Below are 21,787 nucleotides of genomic sequence, written 5' to 3'. Positions count from 1 at the left end.
TGGATTGATTCAGTGACTGAGGTAATCGGGATTGGCGTGTCAGAGGAGGTGCGGTTGGCGCAGGATAGAGCAGGGTTTAGGGCTGTTGTGCATAGGGTCGATATGAGTCGGAAACGACTCGACGGCACATAACAACAACAATGGCAGATCCTTCTTAACAGTCTGTCTCAATCTGAAAACGACATAAATAAATGCTCCAGATCACGGCTATAAGAGAGATGCAAGTCAAAACCGCAGTGAGGTACCATCTCACTGCAGTAACAGTGGCAAAGTTTAACAAGGCAGCAAGTAATAAGTGTTGGAGGAGATGTGATGAGAAAGGAACTCTTTTACATTGTTGGTGGGATTGTAACCATTCTGGGCTGCAACCATTCTGGAAGGCAATTTGGTTCTTCATTAAAAAGCTGAACATAGAAATTCCATTATGACTCAGCTATTCTACTGCTTGGAATATACCCTGAGAAAATGAGAACTCAGGCACACACTGAGATTTGTACATCAGTGTTCATATCAGTGTTATTCACCATCGCAAGAACATGGAAACAGCCCAGATGTCCAACAACAAACGAATAGATTTAGAAATTATGGGAAATTCACACAACAGAATACTATGCAGCATGCAGGAGCAATGATTTTGTAAATTATTACCTAACTTGGGAAAGGGACTGGAGAGCAATATGCTGAGTGAACTCACTCAGTCCCACAAGGATAAAGATTGTATAAAACCATTATTGTAGAATGAGTATAAGGATCTAAGAGGGGTGGGAAAGGTTCGGAGCAGAGGGATGAGGCTGTACAGGGGGTAGGGGCATTAATCATGGGGTTGTGCAATTTGTTGGGTGGGGAGATGAGAGAAATAGAGATTTTTTTTCTCGAAAACAATTTATTAGAAATTGGTAGATAGTAGGGAAAATAAATAGAACTTCTGAATGGCCCTGCTGGCAATTGACATACCAGTAGCATAGCTTCCAGCAATATAGCAACACAGTAGTCAACAAAGTATGGCAGACAAATGGTGATTAAAAGGCATGATCTTTACTTTCATGCTCAGTTGTTTACTGAGAAAATTGTTCTTCAGGATATCATCTGTCACATCTGTTTCAAAGTACAGAGCCTCTAGAAAAGCTCTGGTGGCATCATTTGTATGGTGGTGTGCTGCTAACACAAAGATGGTATCCCACTGGCAGCTCTGATCTACCAGTGGCACTGTGAAAAAAAGGAGAAATCTTCTGTGCTAGTCACAGCTTACAAAGATCCACTGCAAGGTCCGCTATATTTCGATCCTGACTCAATGGCTATGAGACACTTTCTTTGCCTTTTAGTATTGTTGTTGTTGTTATGTGCCGTCGAGTCGTTTCCGACTCATAGCGACCCTATGCACAACAGCCCTAAACCCTGCTCTATCCTGCGCTAACCGCACCACTTCTGACACACCCATCCCGATTACCCCAGTCACTGAATCAATCCATCTCATAGAGGGTCTTCCCCTCCTGCGCTGTCCCTCCACACTCCCAAGCATGATGTCCCTCTCCAAGGACCCGTCCCTCCTGGCAACATGTCCAAAGTATGCCAGACGAAGCCCCAGAATCCTTGCCTCCAAGGAGTAGCTTGGTTTAATCCTCTCCAAGATGAATCTGTTTGCTTTCCTGGCAGTCCATGGTACATTCAGTACCCTTCCCCAGCACCACAGCTCAAAAGCATCCACTCATCTTCTGTCCTCCCTAGTCATTGTCCAACTCTCTGATGCATAACAAGCGATTGCAAATACCATGGCCTGTATCAGGCGCACCTTAGTCTCCAGAGAGACACTGTTGCTCCTGAGTACCTTTGAGAGGTCCCTAAGAGCAGACTTTCCCATCGCGATACGCTTTTTGATTTTCTGACTGCTGGTGCCAAGAGTGTTGACTGTGGAGCCGAGCAATCTGAATCTGTGAACACTCTCAATCTCTTCGTCATCCATCCTGACGCTGCCAATTGGTCCAGTGGCGAGAATCTTTGTCTTCTTGACATTGAGCCTTAGTCCACACTGAAGGCTGCAGTCCTTGATCCTTCGCAGCAAGTGCATGAGGTCCTCCTCAGTTTCAGCAAGCAGGGTTGTGTCATCTGCATAACGCAGATTGTTAATAGATCTTCCACAATCCTGATGCCACAATTCTCCTCATAGTGCCCAGCTTCTCGGATAATCTGCTCTGCATACATGTTGAAAAGGTATGGAGACAGGATGCATCCCTGGCGTACACCCTTCCCTTTTTTGAACCATGCAGTGTTGCCCTGCTCTGTTCTGACTACTGCCTCTTGATCCAAGTACAGGTTTCGCATTAGCACAATTAAATGTTCTGGGATTCCCATTCTTCTCAGAGTCAGCCACAGTTTGTTATGATCCACACAGTCAAATGCCTTTGCATAATCAATGAAACACAGATAGACATTCTTCTGGTATTCTCTGCTTTCAGCCAAGATCCATCTAACATCAGCAACATTATCCCTAGTACCACGACCCCTTCTAAACCCAGCCTGGACTTCCGGCAGTTCTCTGCTGATGTGCTGTTCTAATTGTTTTTGGATGATCTTCAGTAGAATCTTGCTTGCATGTAAAATCACTGACACTGTTCTGTAGTTTCCACACTCAGTTGGGTCACCTTTCTTTGGAATGGGAACAAATATAGATCTCTTCCAGTCAGTTGGCCAAGTGTTTGTTCTCCAGATTTCTTGGCACAACTTGGTGAGCCCATCCAGGGCAACATCTGTTATCTGAAAGCCTTTTAGTATAGCATTGGGTATAACTGCCCATAGGGTTTTTAGGGAGCTTATATTTCAATATGATGTCTCTAGCCAGTATTTTACATTGTTATGTAGATGAGTGGTACTATGAGAATGGCACGTATTGGTCTCCCTTAGATTGGCCAGTCTCAATAATTTACAAGGGGATTGGCTCATCTTATAAATAAATTGAACAGTTCTAGCCACAGAGATGGATATTCTCCAGCCAGTGAAGAGGAAAGAGATCTCCTGCCTCCACCAGTGAAGAAACCTCACCAACAGGACAATAGCCAGGCTAAAGTGGAGACCTGAGGTGAGATGAAACCTGGGGAGGAAAGGGTTGTTATTGTTATTAAGTGCCATAGAGTTGTAGATGATTCATCTTGACCCTATGAACGTAAGACCTGAACACTTATATAACTTTAATTGTTTCTCCAAGTTCATAGAGTTTCTGGAGGCAAGCTGTTTCTGAAGTGGATACCACTCACTCCTGCTTCCAAGCCTGTTTTAATCAGAGAGCTCCACCAAACACTGCCCACCAAGGTACCCATTATCACATTTGTGGACGAGAGCAGCCATGGACAAAATGGAGACCTGTTGTGAGATGAGACCTGCGGGTGAGGAGGGTGAGCCAATATTGACAGGGCTGAGAACTCTGTTGGACAACTGGGCAAGGAAGGAAGCCGATATTGGCAGGACTAATAATTTGGGAACAAGAGGCCTACAGAGTTGAGGCTGAGGTGCCTGAGTGCACGTCTTGGCAGCTGTCTTGACTGTATTCTATTAATAATCTGGATTATACCCTTTTGACTTAGCTAATATGGTTCTGTGTGGTCTGAGAGCTATCACATCAGATTTTGGGCCCATCAGAACAGTGAGATTGGTGTTGAGATGAGTAGAAAGAGGTATGGGTGCATGAGAGACATGTCTCACCTCATGGTAATTGGTTTTGTACTATTGAGGGGGACAGTTCCACTTTGTGAAGTTGGTAAAAGGCAGATCTATCCATCCTCACCTGGCCCTTATTCTTTTTTAGAGATTTCCAAGCAGATTTCTACAAGTGTCTCTCATAGAGCAGCCAGTGGGTTCAAACTGTTGAACATTCAGTTAGCAGATTAGTCCTTAACCATTGTACAACGGTGCGCCTTCCAAAAATCATACTTCTACTTTGCATATTGTTTTCACTGCTACTTTCTTATTTATCAACACAAATTAATTACAGAACAGAAAATAATAAATGCAAAAGCAAATTAGAAGTGATTTGACTGATTATATTAAATAACCCTGTGCTTTGCATCCTTGGAGTTGTCTAATCATGTAATAGTACTTAATTCCAGTTAGACATAAATATTATTTGAGTTTAGTATAGACATAAATATTATTTGAATTTAGTATTCTAGCAATTAAAATATCCTCAGTACTTATTTTAATTGTGATTATCAATACATACTATAGTCTCCATCTGTGATAATGAAATAAAAATATTTAATCATTAAGTTAAATTGGTATACTGGCATCATACTGAATGATGATTTAATGCATAAATACAATTTTCTTGTTTACAAAATGAAGAACAACTTATACTTCTACATCCTAAAAAGCTGACCAGTCATCTGTTCGTTCTACTGTGGTGTTTGCATGTTGCCGTGATGCTGGAAATTATGTCATCACTCTTTCAGTAAATCCAGATGAGCAAGACTCAGGAAAACTTCCATAATGAGAATCATTAACTCTTAATACACTATAATTTTAGCTATAAAGATGGTGACTGTCACATATTCATTCACCCAACAGTTATTGTCTATTGTATTACATGCACTTTCTTAAGTCTTAGGGTTACATCAATAAACGTAGTAGTCAAAATTTCTGCTCTAATGAAGTTTTAGTGGGAAAGAATAAACCGAACAAATAAATACATAACTTTGTGCTTAGATCTGAAGAAATAAGATTTCTATAGGTGAGTGTATGAATTATTGGCATTTCATTACATACTGTTGTTGATAGGTGACATCAAGTCTACTATGTCTCTTTGTGTCCCTATGAACAACAGATTGGAATTTTACCCTATATTTCACCACCTTTAAGATCTCCTACATGGTCGCTTTATCAGCCTATCTCTTTGAGGATCTTTCTCTTCTTCATTCATCCTTTGCCTTTTCAAACATGATGTCTACATACTCAGGGACTGGTTACCCCTGATAATATGATACACGACATTCCCTCAAAACCCTGTCTCAAAAGAACAAGTTTATTTTCTCACAAATTCTGTGACGTATAAATTTGGAAGTCCTTTGATAAAAGAGATAGTTTGGGATTTTGTTTGTTTGTTTGTTTGTTTACAGCACTTATTAATCCATTTTGATTTATTAGCTGTGTAGCAGTACACTCTCCTCCCAGCTTTCCACCCATTACATATTTTATTACAAGTCTCATATTGGTGTCCTAAAATAATAAAAATAATCACATAGTGCAGCTAAGCACAAAATGCATCAATGAGACTCTGATAGCAAACTGATGGCTCTTTAAAAAGCAGTACACAGAAGAAAAGCATCTGAAATCAGCCAAACGGAGGCATTTAAAAATACCTTTTAAACAGGTGACAATGTATGTTCAAGAATCACTTTTTTTGTTGATTTTGTTTCACATTATTATTTTTTTATTTTAAGATCCAAAGTTTCAATTACTGACTTATTGAATTTTTTTGGCCCAGCTTTTTTAAGGTCTGCTGTGACCCACTCATAATCATCCTTCTGCTTTAACAAAGGATTTATAAAACACACAATTCCACTAAAAAAACCACGAGAATGGAAATGGGAAATTATAACTGAAAGTTAATTACATAAGGTTCAATGTTGGCTCCAAAGCTAGAAACACAGGGTTCGCCATGCATCTGTGTGTGGACGCCTGTCATCAGTGGGCAGCAGTCAGGATGCCTCACTGCTACATGATTGGAATCCAGTTCTTTGTCCACATTTACACATTACACAGTCGGTGGTAACTTAATTTGCAAGTAATCAAACTATTGTGTTTTCTTACACTGCACTTTTTAATTAATGGAAAAGATTAAAATGTCAAAAGTTATTTATAAGCATGACCATATCAGAATCTTTGTCAAGAAAGAGGCAAAGTTTTCAGAACAGAAGATGATTGGGTTTAAAAGTTTCTTCTGAGGTCAAAATCAGGTTGTTTTCTGGGATTGAAATAATCTAAAAGTTAAAGTACCTGCTTCAACACTCAACTCATGCAGCTGTTAACCAGAGGCCTTCATTCTTCTGTGCACGAGCCTCTTCAGAAGTGGAGACTCCTCACAACACAGTAAAAATCTGACACCAGAGTGAACAAGCCAAGAGAGGGAGCAAGCAAAACAGAAGTTTCTGTAACTTTCATGAACTAATCTCCGAAGTGGTGGAATATGCCTTCTGTTTTAATGTGTTCATTAAAAATGAGTCACTAAGTTCAGTTCACATTAAAAACAGGGATATTAGGCTCTATTTCTCAAAGAAATCACATTAATCAAGGTGTCTGATATATTTTTTCAAATAAATATAGGGTTCAAGTTCAAAGTTTATAGAGTGAAACATTCACCAACCCATGGACATATGTAGGAAGAATAAAAAGAGAGGAAGGTGAGAAGCATTCTGGGCATATTAGATTTTGAAGACTTCGCATTCTATTACAAATGAGATGAGAAATCATCAAATAATTCTGAGCAGGGGAAAGAAACGGATGTTATTTGCTATCAAAAAGGATCACTCTAGTCTCAAGAGTCTAGGGTGGAAACAAAAAAGACCTATCATACAATGCTCTCCAGGGTCTCCCAAGTTAGGTAGTGATTTACAAGACCAGTGATCCTGCATGCTGCATAGTATTCCATCATGTGAATGTACCATATTTTCTCAATCCATTCAATATTGGTTGGACAGTTAACTCAGTCCCGTAAGGACAAATGCTGTATAAGACAATTATTGTTGAACGTGTATGAGGATTGGGGGGGGGGTTGGTAATAGAGGGTGAGGATTGGTGGAGGGGTGGGATGAAGGGTTGGGGCTAATCGTAAGGTTTCACAATTTGATGGGTGGAGGGAGGGCTGGGTTAAGGGAATGGGAAAGATCTGGTGGAAAAAACAATGTATACAAACTTTGTAAGCAAACCAGTATAAAATAAAAATCATTAAAATAAAACAACACACACACACACACACGACTTATCACAAGAATCGACTCACTGCTATCAATATATTGTTGTTATGTGCTGTTAAGTCAGAACTGATTACTAACTGACCCTTTTGTGGATTCTCAAAGGATGTAAATCGCACAGGAGGAGTTTGCTCATATTTCTCCTGGGGAATGTCTGGTGGATTCGAAACAGCTGCTATTGGGCTGGCAGTGCCACTTATTACCATTAGGCCATCATACTTATTATTAAACTGTTGCAGTTTTATTATTCTTCAATTAAGACAGAAGTATTGTGCAACAGTTACAACAGTAGTTTAAGATGTTACTTGGAATCATGGAGTCAATTTCAATTTGTTGTTGTTGTTAAGTGCCATTAAGTTAAATACAATTCATAGGAATCCTCTGAACAACAGATATAAACCCTGTCCTATCCTGCACCAGCCTCATAATTTCTGACATTCTCAACTCCAGTGAAGCAGTCACTGTGTCAACTCTTGACCTTTCCAAGCATGATGTTCCTTTCCAAGGAATAACTCATCCTAACAACATGCCCAAAGTCTGTGAGATGAAGCTTTGTCATCATTGCCTCTAAGAAACAGTGTGACTATACTTCCTCCAGGGCATAATCTGCTTGTTCTTTTGACAGTGCATGGGATAGTTAGTGCTCTTCTTCATCACCACAACTCAAATGGAGCAATTCTTCTGTTATCCTCATCCACTGTTCCGTTCTCAGATGTCAAGCAAATGATTGAAAAGACTATACTCTGACTCGGGCACATCTTAATTTTCAAACTGATTTCATTGCTCATATGGGCCTTGAGTCATGATATTTGTATGCCTGATTTACTGTTAGGGGTACAACACTTACATGTCAGTATGTTGTACTGAGAGGGAATTATTTGCCTATTGCTAATTATTTATTTTATATAGCATAGGGATGTTTATGCTTGCTTGTTTATCATTTGCTCATTTTAGGGCAGCATTTGGTTGTCAGTTCACTTTCCTGGAGTTACTTGTGGGTTATTATAATTCTGATAGCTATGCCATTGGTGTGTCAAGAAGGGTCACTCTTGGTGGACAGGTTTCATTAGAGCTCCCAGTAAGACAGACTAAGCAAGCAGGATTGGTTATATATTTAAGGTCTTTGAACTCTATTAACAATAAAGGAACACAGGTAGCTATATGGTTAAAGATAGTTATAGTTACCAGATTGGACATCACTCAAAATGAGAAGAAACATTGCAAACATCCTTTAATAATTAGAATGTGGAATATACATAGTATGTTGTTGTTGTTATGTTGCATTGAGTTGCCTAAAATTCATAGTGACCCTCTGTACAGCAGCTCTGAAGCCCGCCCTGTCCTGAGCCAATCTCAATGACTCAAACACACCAACCCGCATTGCCTCAGTTACTGTATCAATCCATCTCTTCCAAGGTCTTCCTCTCCTGCACTGTCCCTCCACCCTTCCAAACATGAAGACCTTCTCCAAGGACCGGTCCCTCCTGGACATGTGCCCAAAGTATGTGAGGCAGAGCTTCAAAATCCTAGCTTTCAAGGAGAAATTTAGTTTCACTCTCTCCAAGGAGGCCTATTTGTTTTCTTGGCAGTCCATGGTTTGTTCAAAATTCTTCTCCAAGACCACAACTCAAACATGTAGTATAAATGTAGAAAAACTAGAATTTGTAAAAATGAAATGAACACAAGCACAGTGACATTCTTGGCATTACTGAGTTGACATGCACTGGCACTGAAAATGAAATTAATGATAATTTCAATTTATACTGACCCCATATCACAGAGTAGAATTATCTCAAAGCGTTTTCTAGGCTGTGTTCTTTGTGGGAGCAGATATCAAGATCTTTCTCCAATGGAGATACTGTGTGAGTTTAACACACCAACTGCTTGATTGGCAACTAAGCATCTAAGCATTGTGTCACCAGTATTATCTAAAGTGTTATGCCTGCTGCGCTGATTTTGACCTATATAAACCTATATAAATCTTACACAGTAAAATTGTCCAAAGAGTTGGCTAGGCTATACTCTTGACAAAAATCAACTGTCAAGTTTTTTCTCCTATTGAGGAAATGACAAAGTAGAATAGGTGATCTTTTAGTTAGCAATCAAGTCTTAATCATTATATCACCTGAGTTCTTACCTACTAGAGTAGGGCTGTAAGAATGCCATCTAGATATAATCTGTTCAATGTTTGTGATAAATGTCAAACAAAACAGTAATTTTAAACATTAATTCAGCTGTGTATATAGACAAGAAATGAGATTTAATAGAAAGAGTACATATTCATGTATCTTCTGTTAGAAAACATTCTGTTGTTCTAATGTGCTGTGATTCAAATCCACTAGCTGCTCTCCTGGAGAAGGATGTGCAATCTTCTCCCATGTGATTTACTGCCTTTCAAAATCTGATAGTCGGTCAGTTGTGGGTTAGTTCTAACTCAATGGTACTCAACAACAGCAAGAACATGCTGTAGAGTTAGAACTAATTCATAATTGACCCTCCAGCAAGTTTTCAGAGGCTGTAAATCACACAGAACAAGATTGCCTATCATTCTCCCAAAGAGCTACTATTGGCTTCCCCTTGCATGCCTTTGGGCTGTCCATGCAGCTATGCTAATATCTTTGCACCATATGCCCTTAATGGCAATAAAGCTATTTCCATCTTCGCTTAAATTTTAAAAGTGTTAATTCATATTCAAACAAGATATATGTTATGATCAGTTTAACTCAACTCACTGCCCTTGGGTTGGTTCTAATTCACAGTGACCTTTCATTGGGTTTTAAGACTCTAACTTCTAGTGAGAGTAAACTGTTCATTTCTTTCTCTTGCAAAGCATCTAGTGGATTTGGAACAAACTCTTTGGTTAGTAGTACCACAGTGTAAGATCCAAACTATGTTTAAAAATATCAAGCAGATAATTTGATCTCTTCAGTTTCTGAAATTAAATTGACTAGTATGTAGATGAGTATGGATAGTTTCTTAACTTTTAATATTTTATATAACAGTCAACTAAAAAATTAAAGTTATAATGCACGTGATCTGAACACCATTTAGACTTACTTCTATATTTTAATTTGCACTTTTGGTAAGCTACCACTAATGATGGAACATTAGATCTTTATTTCCCACTAATTTAACTGTGAAAAAATGGTGGGTTTTATTTCATTTTATGATGCTATTTTAACTACCTACCTAAAAATTCATTGTCTAACCAACCTCGACCAACTATCCTTAAAATTAATATCACTTGACAAATATTTCTGTGATTAAAAATGAAAACTTTTAATAAATTCTTTAGAATGAATATTTTCTTTCCTTTCTATTACTAAAAAACTATTCCAGTGCTAACGTGTGTATACAATTATAACACATAATGTTTTAAAACGCAAGATAAGATTTTATCTACAAAATAAACATTCAGTAAATTTAGATTGGGAAGTTTTCTTCTGGTTTAGAAGGTGTAAAGTTTATATTTGCAACATGCTAAAATTAAATATGTGTGAGAGAACTTTTTAATTTGTTATATTTTACAATAAACTGAGCTTCAATAGAGAAATTATTCTCAATGCTTTTTTCTATTACTAGAGTGACTCGCATTTTCTGAAAACAGTTACATTGGGTCAATCTTTGACAAATGAGCCATTCTATGTGTTATAGTTATATACATAGGTTAGCACTGGAATAGGTTTTTGAATAACTGAGAAAGAAAAGAAAATATTCATTCTAAAGAATTTATTAGAGGTTTTCATTTTTATTTACAGACATGTTTGTCAAATGATATTAATTTTAAGGATAGTAGGCTGATGTTGGTTATACGATTCTAAAACTTTCATTCTTTAGAATGCTTATAAATAAAATATATATTTTGTCAAAGAACTATACTTGCTAGAATTACACTTCACGTGTTTTACATTAGCACATGGAAACAGCCTTAATGGATAACAGAAGGAACAAGTGGTGGGCAATGCTGAATTATTTAGAACAAGATTTTTATCAAGATGTGCATTGATATTCTACAAACAACATGATCTTTTAGAGCTAAAATGTGGTGAAAATATTGGTAAGAGGGAAAACACACAAAAGAACTGACTTCAAAAAGACACATTTTTTTTTAAGTTGAGGTAACTATACTAAAAACATTCACTGTTATTTAAGAACTGCAAAAAACCAATACATTTTCGGTTACATGACTTCTTGTTCTTATGTCACTTCTAAAATAAAAGGCCACTGTCATTTCTTACTGCACGTACTCCAGCTCCTTTCCCTTCTTATGTGTCACTAAGTTTTCTACAACTTACTCATGTAAAACTCCTGGTAGAGAAGCCCCTGCCTCCTTCACCTGCATTTCCATTGCTACTGCCCAAGATCAGGTGGCCCAAGATCACGTCACACCAGGCTCTCTCAGCCTCTAGTCTTGTTACCTACAGTCCATCATCTTTACATCAGTCATGATTTTTCTGCAATTAAAACTGTGCTCATTTTCTGCTTAGTCTCACAGGGGCTTCTTTCAGTTTTCAGGCTAGTGCTCACAGCCTCCCACACTGGCCACTGTTTATCTCACCAGCCTCATCTGTTGCCACTCTTCCACACATCCTTCTCTCTAGATGATATGATCCACTAAGAGTCCTTGAAACCAAGCTCTGGTGCAGCTGCACTACCACAGCTTCCTTTACACGTAGAGTCATTGCCTCTTCTCTTCACAACAGTCTCTCCCAGCTTGTCAGGGTGACTCTTGGCTGAATTCATCTCTATTTCTTCAAAACGCAGCTCTCATACCACAATTTCCAACAGTTATCGTTTTACTTGTCACATTGCACTGTCTGCTATTAATCTGCAGTCTACTATTCCCACTCAAGACCATCTACTAGTGGACTTAATTGAATTTGTATTCTAAATATCTAGCTCAGTACCTTATAAGTACGGAACGCTAATTAGTCAATGAATTTCTCAATTAACTACTACTACCATTTTTATAATAAAATTAAATTTAAAAAACCCCTAAATGATAGATACAAATTTTGAATAAAAATGAAATCGAAAAAATAATTTTTATAGGGTTTCCTTGTTGCTATTTTAGAGGCTTTTTTTTCGTATTTGGGTTTGTTTGACATTAGAAAGACTAGGGAAGAAATAAGTGATATTTCCACAAGAGTTGGGACAATGGATTTCTGACAAAAATTGGTAATAGTGTAATGGCTACTGGCTTCAGGTACATCTAAAGGGAGTGATGGAGTTTGAAATAAAGGCAGTAACAGTTTGAGGTACCAAACAAATTGAGTGCTGAGAAAAATTGATCACTTGCATTAGACCATCATTTTGAAGGAAGTGGTGGAGCTTAAGGCTCTTGTTACTAGTAGCAAGATTGCAGGTAGGAGTGTGGCCAGAAAAAGAAAGACAAGCTCCATGACTAGTAGAGTCAAAGGACAAAGGAGGTAGGATTTATTTGAGGTTGAATGTCCAGTTCGGAATATTTGTTCTATTATCTGATTTCTACCTAGAGGTGACCCCAGAAAGTTGGATAAATCATTACAACACAATAAATAAAGACAGAAGGTAGGATGGACTACTAGTAGGAAAACATTCTTCCCCAGGACTCATGGTGGTTGTTATGTATCGTCTATTCGACTACAGCTCTTAGAGATTCTATTATGCACAGTATTTCTGAATTCTGCTCTATCCTGCTCCAACAGCATGGTTTCTAACACTCTTATCCTCTTTAATCCAGTTACTGTGTCAAACCATCTCATCCTAGGACTTCTTATTCTGTGCTGTTCCTCCATCCTTCCAAGTACGATGTCCTTCTTCAAGGACTGGTCCTTCCTGGCCACATGCTCACAGTGTGTGAGACAGAGCTTCAAAATCCTTGCCTCCAAGGAACAACTTGGTTTCACAACGTGAGACAGAGGTGAAGTAGAACAACCCATGGGGCCAGAGTCAAGGGTCTCTGCTTATGTTTATTGGTAGAGGTCTGGCGAGTAGACCTCATAACTGATAGGACTAAAAGGGCTGTCCAACAGTTTCCCAGAGCTATGAGGCTGAAGGGTAAAGGGTCTAAGAACATTCCTGATAAGCTAACTTCATTAAAGAATTATACCCTATTTCCTGGAGCTCTGCTAGCCTAGCGGCAAGAAGCTGTACTACAACCTGAAGTCACACAGTTTGAGTCCACCAGCTGCTGCGCCGGAGAAGAACGGGCAATCTCCTCTCAGGCAATTAACTGCCTCTAAAAACCCACCAGAGGGTCAGCTACGGGTTGGTTTTGACTCAACAGTACACAACAACAACAACAACAACAACAACCACCACAACAACAAACATCCTGTTTCTTAGCTGAATTGTAACTCATCACTCTCTAATAAACCACCTATTTGTGAGTATTGCTTGTGTGATCTGTGTAGCCATTCCAACTAATGAATGTGCTTAGTAGCAGATCAGTGAGAGCTTTGGGAGAGATAGTTTTAAAATTGCTATAAGTAGGTACAGGGAGCATGGGGCCAATCTGATTCTCATCGGAATTAGCGTCACATTGTTCATGTTATGGATGAGGTCTCTTATCCTGTGTGGAGTCAGTGGTGGTCAGATGCAGACGCCTCCATGTCAGTTGTACTATTTTCATAAGTACTGTTCTCCTATATGAGACCTTTGGTCGCCAATGTGTAGAATTGTGCTTCTAACCCAATGGCCAAGCCTCCTCGTCAATATCAATCCACCAGTGACCCTGCAGGGGAGAGAGATAAGCTATCTTCTTCTATGCCTCTGAAAAATTCTACTGAAGGGTCAGCTCTACATCAGTTCTGTCTCAGTGAATGACAATGAGTGAAAGACTCTCCAAATTACTCTGAAGTTGTTAGTCACTAAATTAAATTCCAGAAATGGTAACATATATTTGCAACAAATACAAAACAAGTGCATTTCCAATTTCAGAGAAGGTGGGTATAAGATTGTCCAAGAATTGTTTTTATTTAACATTTCCCACAGGTCTTATTGACCCTTAATAGTAAACAAAACAAATAGAGGGAAGACTTTTGATTTAAAATAATCTGATCAGTAATATGCTTACTAATTAAAAAAAGATAACTTTCTGAACTTGTTGCCATCAAGTCAATTCAAACTCATACAGATCCTCTGTTGGGTTTCCAAGGCTGTAAATCATAATGGGAAGAGACTTCCCATCTTCCCCAGAGCCATTGGTGGATTTAAACTTCCAGATATGCTTGATCTTTAGGGTCAATAGGGCAACTCCTTACACACTACTTCACCATGGTGATTTAAAAGTCACAGGTACATTATAACTGGGCTCTAAATTTCTGTGCTTGGTTGTAATATTTCCATCTTTATTTATGTTTCTGGAACATAGTATATGATCAGTTAGTATTTGTGGAATAAATTAAGTGAATAAAGACTATAAACTGCATTACACAATTGTGCAATAATAACAACCACCACATCCTGCAATTCATATAAAGTAAAGCTGAATTCACTCAAATACATGACCTACAAAAAGCAAACACAAGTACTCTAATAGCTCATTGAAACAGAAACAGTAGACTTGAACAATGACAAAGTAAATTTTATCACAGGTAGGAACATGTGAGTGACCATGATTGCTTGTCAATAGAGAAAAGCCGCTGAATGAAGAATTTTTTTCTTTCGGCTTTGGATCAGCAATCAGACTCATTCACCAATTATTGATTCATGAATAGCACCAGTTATTTACGTTGAATTTTCAAGAAGCGAATGCTTTGTAATTGTTTATGTTACAAGTATACTCAGCCATTTCTTTTCCTCTGCTGTGCTGGTCTTGTGAGTTTCCGCCAGGCAAAAGTAAAGATCGTTAACTGTATAGGCTCAAGTTGTTCTATCAGTGTTTTCTTTATTTAAGTAAGAAAATATTTTTCCCCTGTCCCCATGCCCTCCACCAAGTTTATAGTGGTACAAAGGTATCTGAATTGCAAACATATACTCATAAACTCAACCATATTGATTTTATAGAAAGATCAAAGTTATTTTTATTTTTTAAAATGAAACAACTTGAGAGGATTCATTTAAGGAATACCTACAATAACATTATTCTTGATTTACTTCCCCAGAGAACGTTGATGATAAAATATACACAAAGCCTACAATTTTAAGTGGAATTTTGCTGAAAATCATATAGTGATTGGAATAATTTGATCTAATATCTGAAAAAAACACGGCTTTCAATTTTCCTGAAGATTAGGGTCATTAAAGAATATGAAATAGTTCCAATATCGAAAAGAAAAATGGCATGGCCACATGATTTTAATATTTACTATGCAATTCCAGATAAGGAACAATTCAGACATTAAAAGGTCACAGGGCTGCATTCATTTAACGATTCTATTTTTATTTCCTCAAAGCTTCCTCCTATTTTCAATCATTCATATGAAATTATTCATAACTGATTTACTACACTGGACAGGAGTTATTTTCTCATTTTATTTCTGGCAAATATCTTCAAAGCTCATGTTCCATAGATACCAACATAGGGAATGAAATGAAATGGTCTTAGAGGGGGAAAAAGAGCAACAATCTGGAATTAAATAGTGCCAAGAGATGGATGAATGATTCAATTCATGAATATCATAAAAATCTCTTTAGAATTTTATTCTTAACTATATATCAACCTGTCATCAACCTGGGGGAAAAAATGAAAAAAATGAAGACATAATAGAAGTAATACTTCTCTGATGGTGATTGTGAAATGACTCTACATGAAGAATGGGACAGTGTGTTGACTCTTAAGCCAGCGGCATAGTGGATTGTCAAATCAAAGGCAGAGGGTTTGTATCCACCAGCTTCTCAGAAATCTCTCCTCATGCTGCTTAGAGCTTCCGAAAACCCTTCACAAGGTCAGCTACGAGTGGGTTTTTGACAGCAATGAGTTTCAGTTTTGTTGAAGCAACTATCGAACATCTTTCATAGTGGGTTGTTTATTTCCTTTATTATTTTGTCCCTCCCTTTAACTATTTTTTGTCCCTCTTACCTGATAGGTGCACCTTTGGCCTGTGCTGGTCTCAATAATACAGTTATTGTGGTGGCAGTTTCATTGAGAGAGGCATCAACTCCTTCGTAGTCAGGTAAAGTCGGAGCTGATATGTAAGGAAAGAGAAAAACATATTTAAATCAACTGACACTAATATCACAGTTTAAGAAGAAGAAATACTCATATTATGATTATCAAAGATGTATCTTATCTTGTAGGGTAATAAATACCACTGAATAGTAACTCTGGAAATCTAAGGTATTGGAAAGTATTGACATAATTTCTTATTGAATTTGATGATTTGTCATACACATTCCAACGACATTGTGAAGATACTGTAGCTTTACTTTCCTGAAACTTTGAAATCAGCAATAATGGCACAGGAATAGGGAGTAACAACACAGAATTTGGAGCTCTTAGTTACAGAGACGCACATAGAGTTGTGTATTGCAGGAGTTGAGAGAAAGACTACGTGGTGAGACAGTACCATTAATGATTAAATTGTTAGGAACACCCCAGCATTCTTTTCTGGGCCATTTTTAACACTATAAAAAAAAGTCTGTCAAGCAAGTGTGCTGAATGGGAAAAGAATCCTTAGATTATGAGTTTCCAGATTTTTAAAAGGAGAAAGTTAAAAGGAGAGACTGCCTAAACTTATATAAAAAACAACTTCAGAATGGCTTTGAATTATATCTTTGCGGAAAGAAATTATATTCAGTAAATTATGTGCATTATCAGAAAGAATTCAGAGTAAATGATATCTAACAAATTGAGGATTTTAGATTTAAAATTCAAGATATTTAATATCTTAAATGCATGATTCTTTAAAATAATTATGATTCAAACACTCTTTCATTAGGTCTATACCATAGATTTATTTTTGTAATCTTAAATAAATAGGATAAAACAAGTAAGCTGGAGTAAACTTATGGCATATTACAATGTGACTCCCAGCAATAATAAAGTTTCAATGATTTGCTGAAAGGAGAAATCAGATATAATCAATTTTATCAAGTACAAGCTATATATTTGTATCATGTAAAGTGAAATTTAGTTATATTCTAGTTTATCAATGTAAGTTCTCCTGCATATTGTTATTTTACAAATTTAGATGCCTATACATTCATGCAAAATTGCTAAGAGAGAAAGAAAAATACCTATTTGTTTAAGACTATCAAGAAATCAGCAAATTAGAACACAGATTTGGTATATGATATAGTATTAGCAAGCACATCCATTTAATAAAAGTCTGATGGTATATTAATTACCCACTCTTCAAAGACATAATAGGTCTATTTCTGTCTATCATAAACTTTGGAAAATTTTAATAAAAATTATTAAAAGAACATTGCAAATATAAGGTGACTATTTGAGATCTATTTGGGCATGGACTCAGAAAAAGTTAATATTTTATGTACAAATGAGTCTTTAGAACGTCTTCAATCATCCACAAACATTTGTATGTATGTGATTCTCCAGTGAATGCAATTGCAAAACATGAGCATGGTCAATCCTGTTTGCAATTTATGAATTTGCATACCTGAAATATTGGTTGTCACATTAATGGCTGTGGCTGGTCCAAAACCTTTAACTGTGCTGGCTCTTATGAAAAACTGGTAAGTAGTCCCTGGGTGAAGATGCATAAAGACATGGTGTGTACTGTTCCATAAATTTGATACTGTCTGGGGTGGTCCGGCCACGGGAACCGCAGGATCGAATGATCTTATGCTGCTATAGCTGACCTGTTTTAAGAAATAAATCTCCTGTTACACATCTAATGTAAATCATGTTAAATCATAAATAAATCCTTCTTAAATAAGATAATTTGCTAAAAAGCATCTCTCTGCTGTCAAATACAAAAATCTGTTTCACTCTATTCCTTCTCATTTTCTATAGTTATTTTTTAAACTCTTTGTTCATTTATTCACCCATATATAAATCTGGTTTTATTTGACCAGACCAATATATAACCTGTCATTTGCCTTAAAAAAGCATGAAATAATTCACTAATATACTTAAATATTAATACATATTCATACTAATTCTTACAATTAGAACATCGATGAATATTCTTTGAGTCACACATATTATAAAACTATGCTAGTGCGTCCCGCTCCCATTTTGGACCCCATAACGAAGTCAAATGAAATTCAGTGCTTTTGAATTGATTCTGACTCATACACACCCTGAAGGACAGGGCAGAATTGCCTTAGTGGGGTTTTTAAGGCTATAAATCTTTATGGATTGATCGTCACAGTCACATCCTTCTCCCACAGAGCAACTGATGAGTTTTAAATGCAAACCCTCTAGTTAGAAGAGAACTCAGGAGGAGTTTTAGGGAGTTAGGTTGCCAACCCAAACGTGAGGAGGTCAATTTCACCTATTACTCCCTGAGGGAAAGAGGAGCATTCTCCTCCTGGGCAGTTACAGCCTCTGAAAACCTGCAACAGTGTTAGTTTTGAGTTGGCTCCAAATTGACAGCAAAGTGAGAAGGGAGTACAAGTCAAAGACTTAAACTGCTGTTTCATTAGGAATCTGGAAGCATTCAATAGCCACGAGAAATTTAGGCATTTAATGGTAGAATTACACTGAGTTTTGCACAGTTTATCAGTGTTTTATACAGTTTAAAGTTAGGTAATGATTTATGTTCAGAGTTTAATTGAAGCTTTGGATTAGTTGGGTAAGTAATGTGTCTTTGCGGTTTTTTTTTTTTTAGATTTCTTCCATACTCTGAAAGCACTAATAATATTCAACATTCTTACCTAAACCACAGTCTGATATACAAGTGTCTTAATTTTACACACGTAGCTTTTATTGCAACCATCAGTGAGTCTGACAAGGCCAAATCTGTTTAAAAAGTGCAGTTAAATTTAGGAATCTGAAAATTATAGTTATCAGACAACACTCTTTTTGAGTCTCAATCTTGGGATCGATGGATTTGTTAATCAAAACAGAGGACACTGCTAGAGATTTTAATCCTCTAATACTGACTCTTCCACCATTTCCCTCAAACTTTTCCTCTGTCCCCCCTCTTCTCTCTTCAATTCATATTTCAGTTATTTTTCTGATTCTCCCAATACCTCGTATTGAGTGATGATTCCATTTGGATCCAAAGGTTCTTTCCAGTTCAAGAAAATCTTATTTTCAAAGGATGTTCCTTTAAGAGACTTGGCTGGTACAGGTCCTGGCACTACAAAAACATATAATTTGTTACTGTTGTTGTTAGAAGCTCTTCACATTAGAAATGTGACAGCCTAAATAAACCAGACATTAAAAAAATTTAAGAATGTGCTTTTTAAAGAAAAATAAGCTGAATGATGAGCCTTCTGACATTTTTTTGATATTTGAGAAATTAAAGTCAATCTGTAAGCCTCTAACACAGGAAATTTGTAAATGCAAAGTTAGTTTTATTCAAAAGAATATTCTATTACCTCAGAGAATTGAATAAATTGTACAGTGTAGTTTTCTCTGTTGTATACCTCTAATAACACGAGGATCTCATTTGTAATTTGTTTCAAGAACAGAGCTCTATTTCCCGGAAAGATTTTTTTGAAGATTATGATAAGCCCCTAAAGAGTTTCCATAAACAAAGTTCATAAAATAATGAATTAGAGTAATAATTAACACTGCTTGGAATAAAAAAATCAAATCACATAGCACTGAACTGAAAAGCTCCTTAACAGTCAACTTGACTTATGAAACAGTAATTATTAAATTTATATAAACAGACTGTTGGAGACAACAAGTTCTACAAAATATTCTTAGAATTAATGGTTTCATTGTCATTCCCTTAGTCTTTTAAATAAAATGGCATTCTTTTGAAGCTCTGAAGTAGATATGTTAAAGCATCAGACTTGCTTACAAAGAAATAATCAACATAGGAGGTCTGAGGTATTCCCAGGTATGACATGACTTAAGAAGCCTGCACTATTTATTTGCAAATGTCCTTCCTATAACCCTCAACATTCATGGGACACTGGGTACTTTTGCCACCTTCAATTGAAAAAGTACAAGATTCAAGATTCATTTTATACTGTATGTTTTCCTTTTACATACATGTATATAAATGTCTACTTGGAATATTTATTCAAATAAATAGTTATAAATAGTGCTTAGTTCTGAGAAATGGAAAGAGGAATATATCCTACATATTTAGAAAAGGTAAAGAACTAACAAATATTTTATAAAATATACTACTACATATTCTAATTTGCTGCAAAACCTGTTTCCTTTGAAAATACCAACTCTAATATTGTGCAAGTATGGTTTTTAATTAATATTTTCCTTAATCTAACATTTCAGTGAACTTCACACATGACATTATCAAGAAATGCAGTTTCAAAGTATTGAGCAATTTGGTGAGGATGGGAATAAATTAAAAATCATTGGATCAAAGGAAACGCTTTGCACTGTGTCTAGCAGCATCAAGAAATTGCGAATGATATGTTACAAAAGTAAGATTTATTTCATCTATGAGGAGACTATGAATGATTTTATGACTTCTGGGACAGCCGACATAATTTGGCATGTTTGTAATAAATTCAGGGAGGAAAAGAACTATAAACAGGAGATGTCAATACAAAACTTCTGAAGATTTGTTCATACATCTCTCATTAGAAAGGTTGGAAAGAAGTTACCCTGAAGGCTTGGACTCCCTCTTTGTTCAAGACAAGTGTGTCCTCACAGCCCCTCTGTGCAAACTACGGCATTAGCTGAGGTTGCCATGGACGTTTGTTTATTGTCTCAGGCAATATCTGACTTTCCCCCCTTCCACTCAAGCAGTGTAAGCCTCTGGAAACAATTAGGGAAAAACAAACCTCAACATTTAGATATCTCTCATGGAAGTGATGGAGGGATGAGGGAAACCTCCCCCAAAATGGATAACTATTATTATATTAGTGTTGTTGTATAATAGTGAGTTGGAACTGACCCATAGCTGACCCTCCAGTGGGTTGTCAGAGTCAATTAACTGCACGAATGACTTTGCTCATCCTTCTTCCCTGGAGCAGCTGTTAGCCTCGAGCTTCCTGCCTTTAGGGTTTCAGCACAGCTTCTTGCTACTGGGACACCAGAGCTCCATTATATTATTAAAAATGTAATAATTTAAAAAATGTTATTAAATTTATATTATATTTAGTAATTTTATTATTAAAAAAGTAATAACTTTCAAGTATTAAAATGATTAACACCTATGTTCACTCAACACTATGTGATCTGCAAATATTATTAAATGGGAAGAGGTTTTAAATTGTGCACAAATGTTGTTGCAAGGTACCTTTGAAGTAGGTTACATATTCTTAGGGAGCCTACATATAACAGAATTAACTGTTCTTCATTCCTGTGCCATCGTGGCCAGGAGGTAAGAAGCTGTGCTACAATCACAAAAGTATGTGGTTCAAATCCACCCACTGCTTTATAGGAGGAAGGATAGACAAACTCCTGTCAAGGGGTTCACTGCCTCTGAAAACCTGCGGGAGGGTCAGCGATGGGTCAGTTCTGACTTGATGGCATACAACAACAGCAACATGTCATCCTCATAGTTTTTTTTTTCTTGCAGCCACTGTATTAGTCCATCTCCTGGAGGGATTTCTTGATCATTGATTGACCTCTACTTTACCAAGCTTGATGTTTCCAGAGACTAGCTTTTATTCATAACATATATAAAATACTTGAAAAAAAACCCTCTCTACAGGAGTACTTTAAAATGTTTGCATAATTCTCCACCAAAAGGGGCAGAATCAGAGAGCAGCACAGCTTCTTCAGTATTTGTGCATTTCTAGGCTTTTCTTAATCAGATTCCACTATGCCTATAGGATTCATTTTAAGT

The 21,787-nt window shown here is 36.9% G+C and overlaps 1 protein-coding gene across 4 annotated transcripts in view; it reads right to left on the bottom strand.

The window, feature by feature from the left end:
• Positions 1-21,787, bottom strand: part of PTPRK (protein tyrosine phosphatase, receptor type, K) — an 801,885-nt gene that overhangs the window by 177,193 nt on the left and 602,905 nt on the right. For all 4 annotated transcript variants that reach the window (XM_006884996.1, XM_006884997.1, XM_006884995.1 and 1 more), the window contains exons 9-11: positions 19,041-19,150; positions 17,501-17,702; positions 15,961-16,066 (exon numbers count right to left, since the gene is read on the bottom strand). In XM_006884996.1, coding sequence (XP_006885058.1) covers positions 15,961-16,066; positions 17,501-17,702; positions 19,041-19,150 — 418 coding nt within the window. The remainder of the gene's footprint in view (positions 1-15,960; positions 16,067-17,500; positions 17,703-19,040; positions 19,151-21,787) is intronic.

The sequence above is a fragment of the Elephantulus edwardii genome, unplaced genomic scaffold (genome assembly GCF_000299155.1).
Source record: "Elephantulus edwardii isolate Elephantulus edwardi_28Jun2011 unplaced genomic scaffold, EleEdw1.0 scaffold00039, whole genome shotgun sequence".
In the NCBI taxonomy this organism is placed as follows: domain Eukaryota; kingdom Metazoa; phylum Chordata; class Mammalia; order Macroscelidea; family Macroscelididae; genus Elephantulus; species Elephantulus edwardii.
Note: the sequence above shows the minus strand (reverse complement) of the source record. Positions and strands in the feature narration are given on the sequence as shown.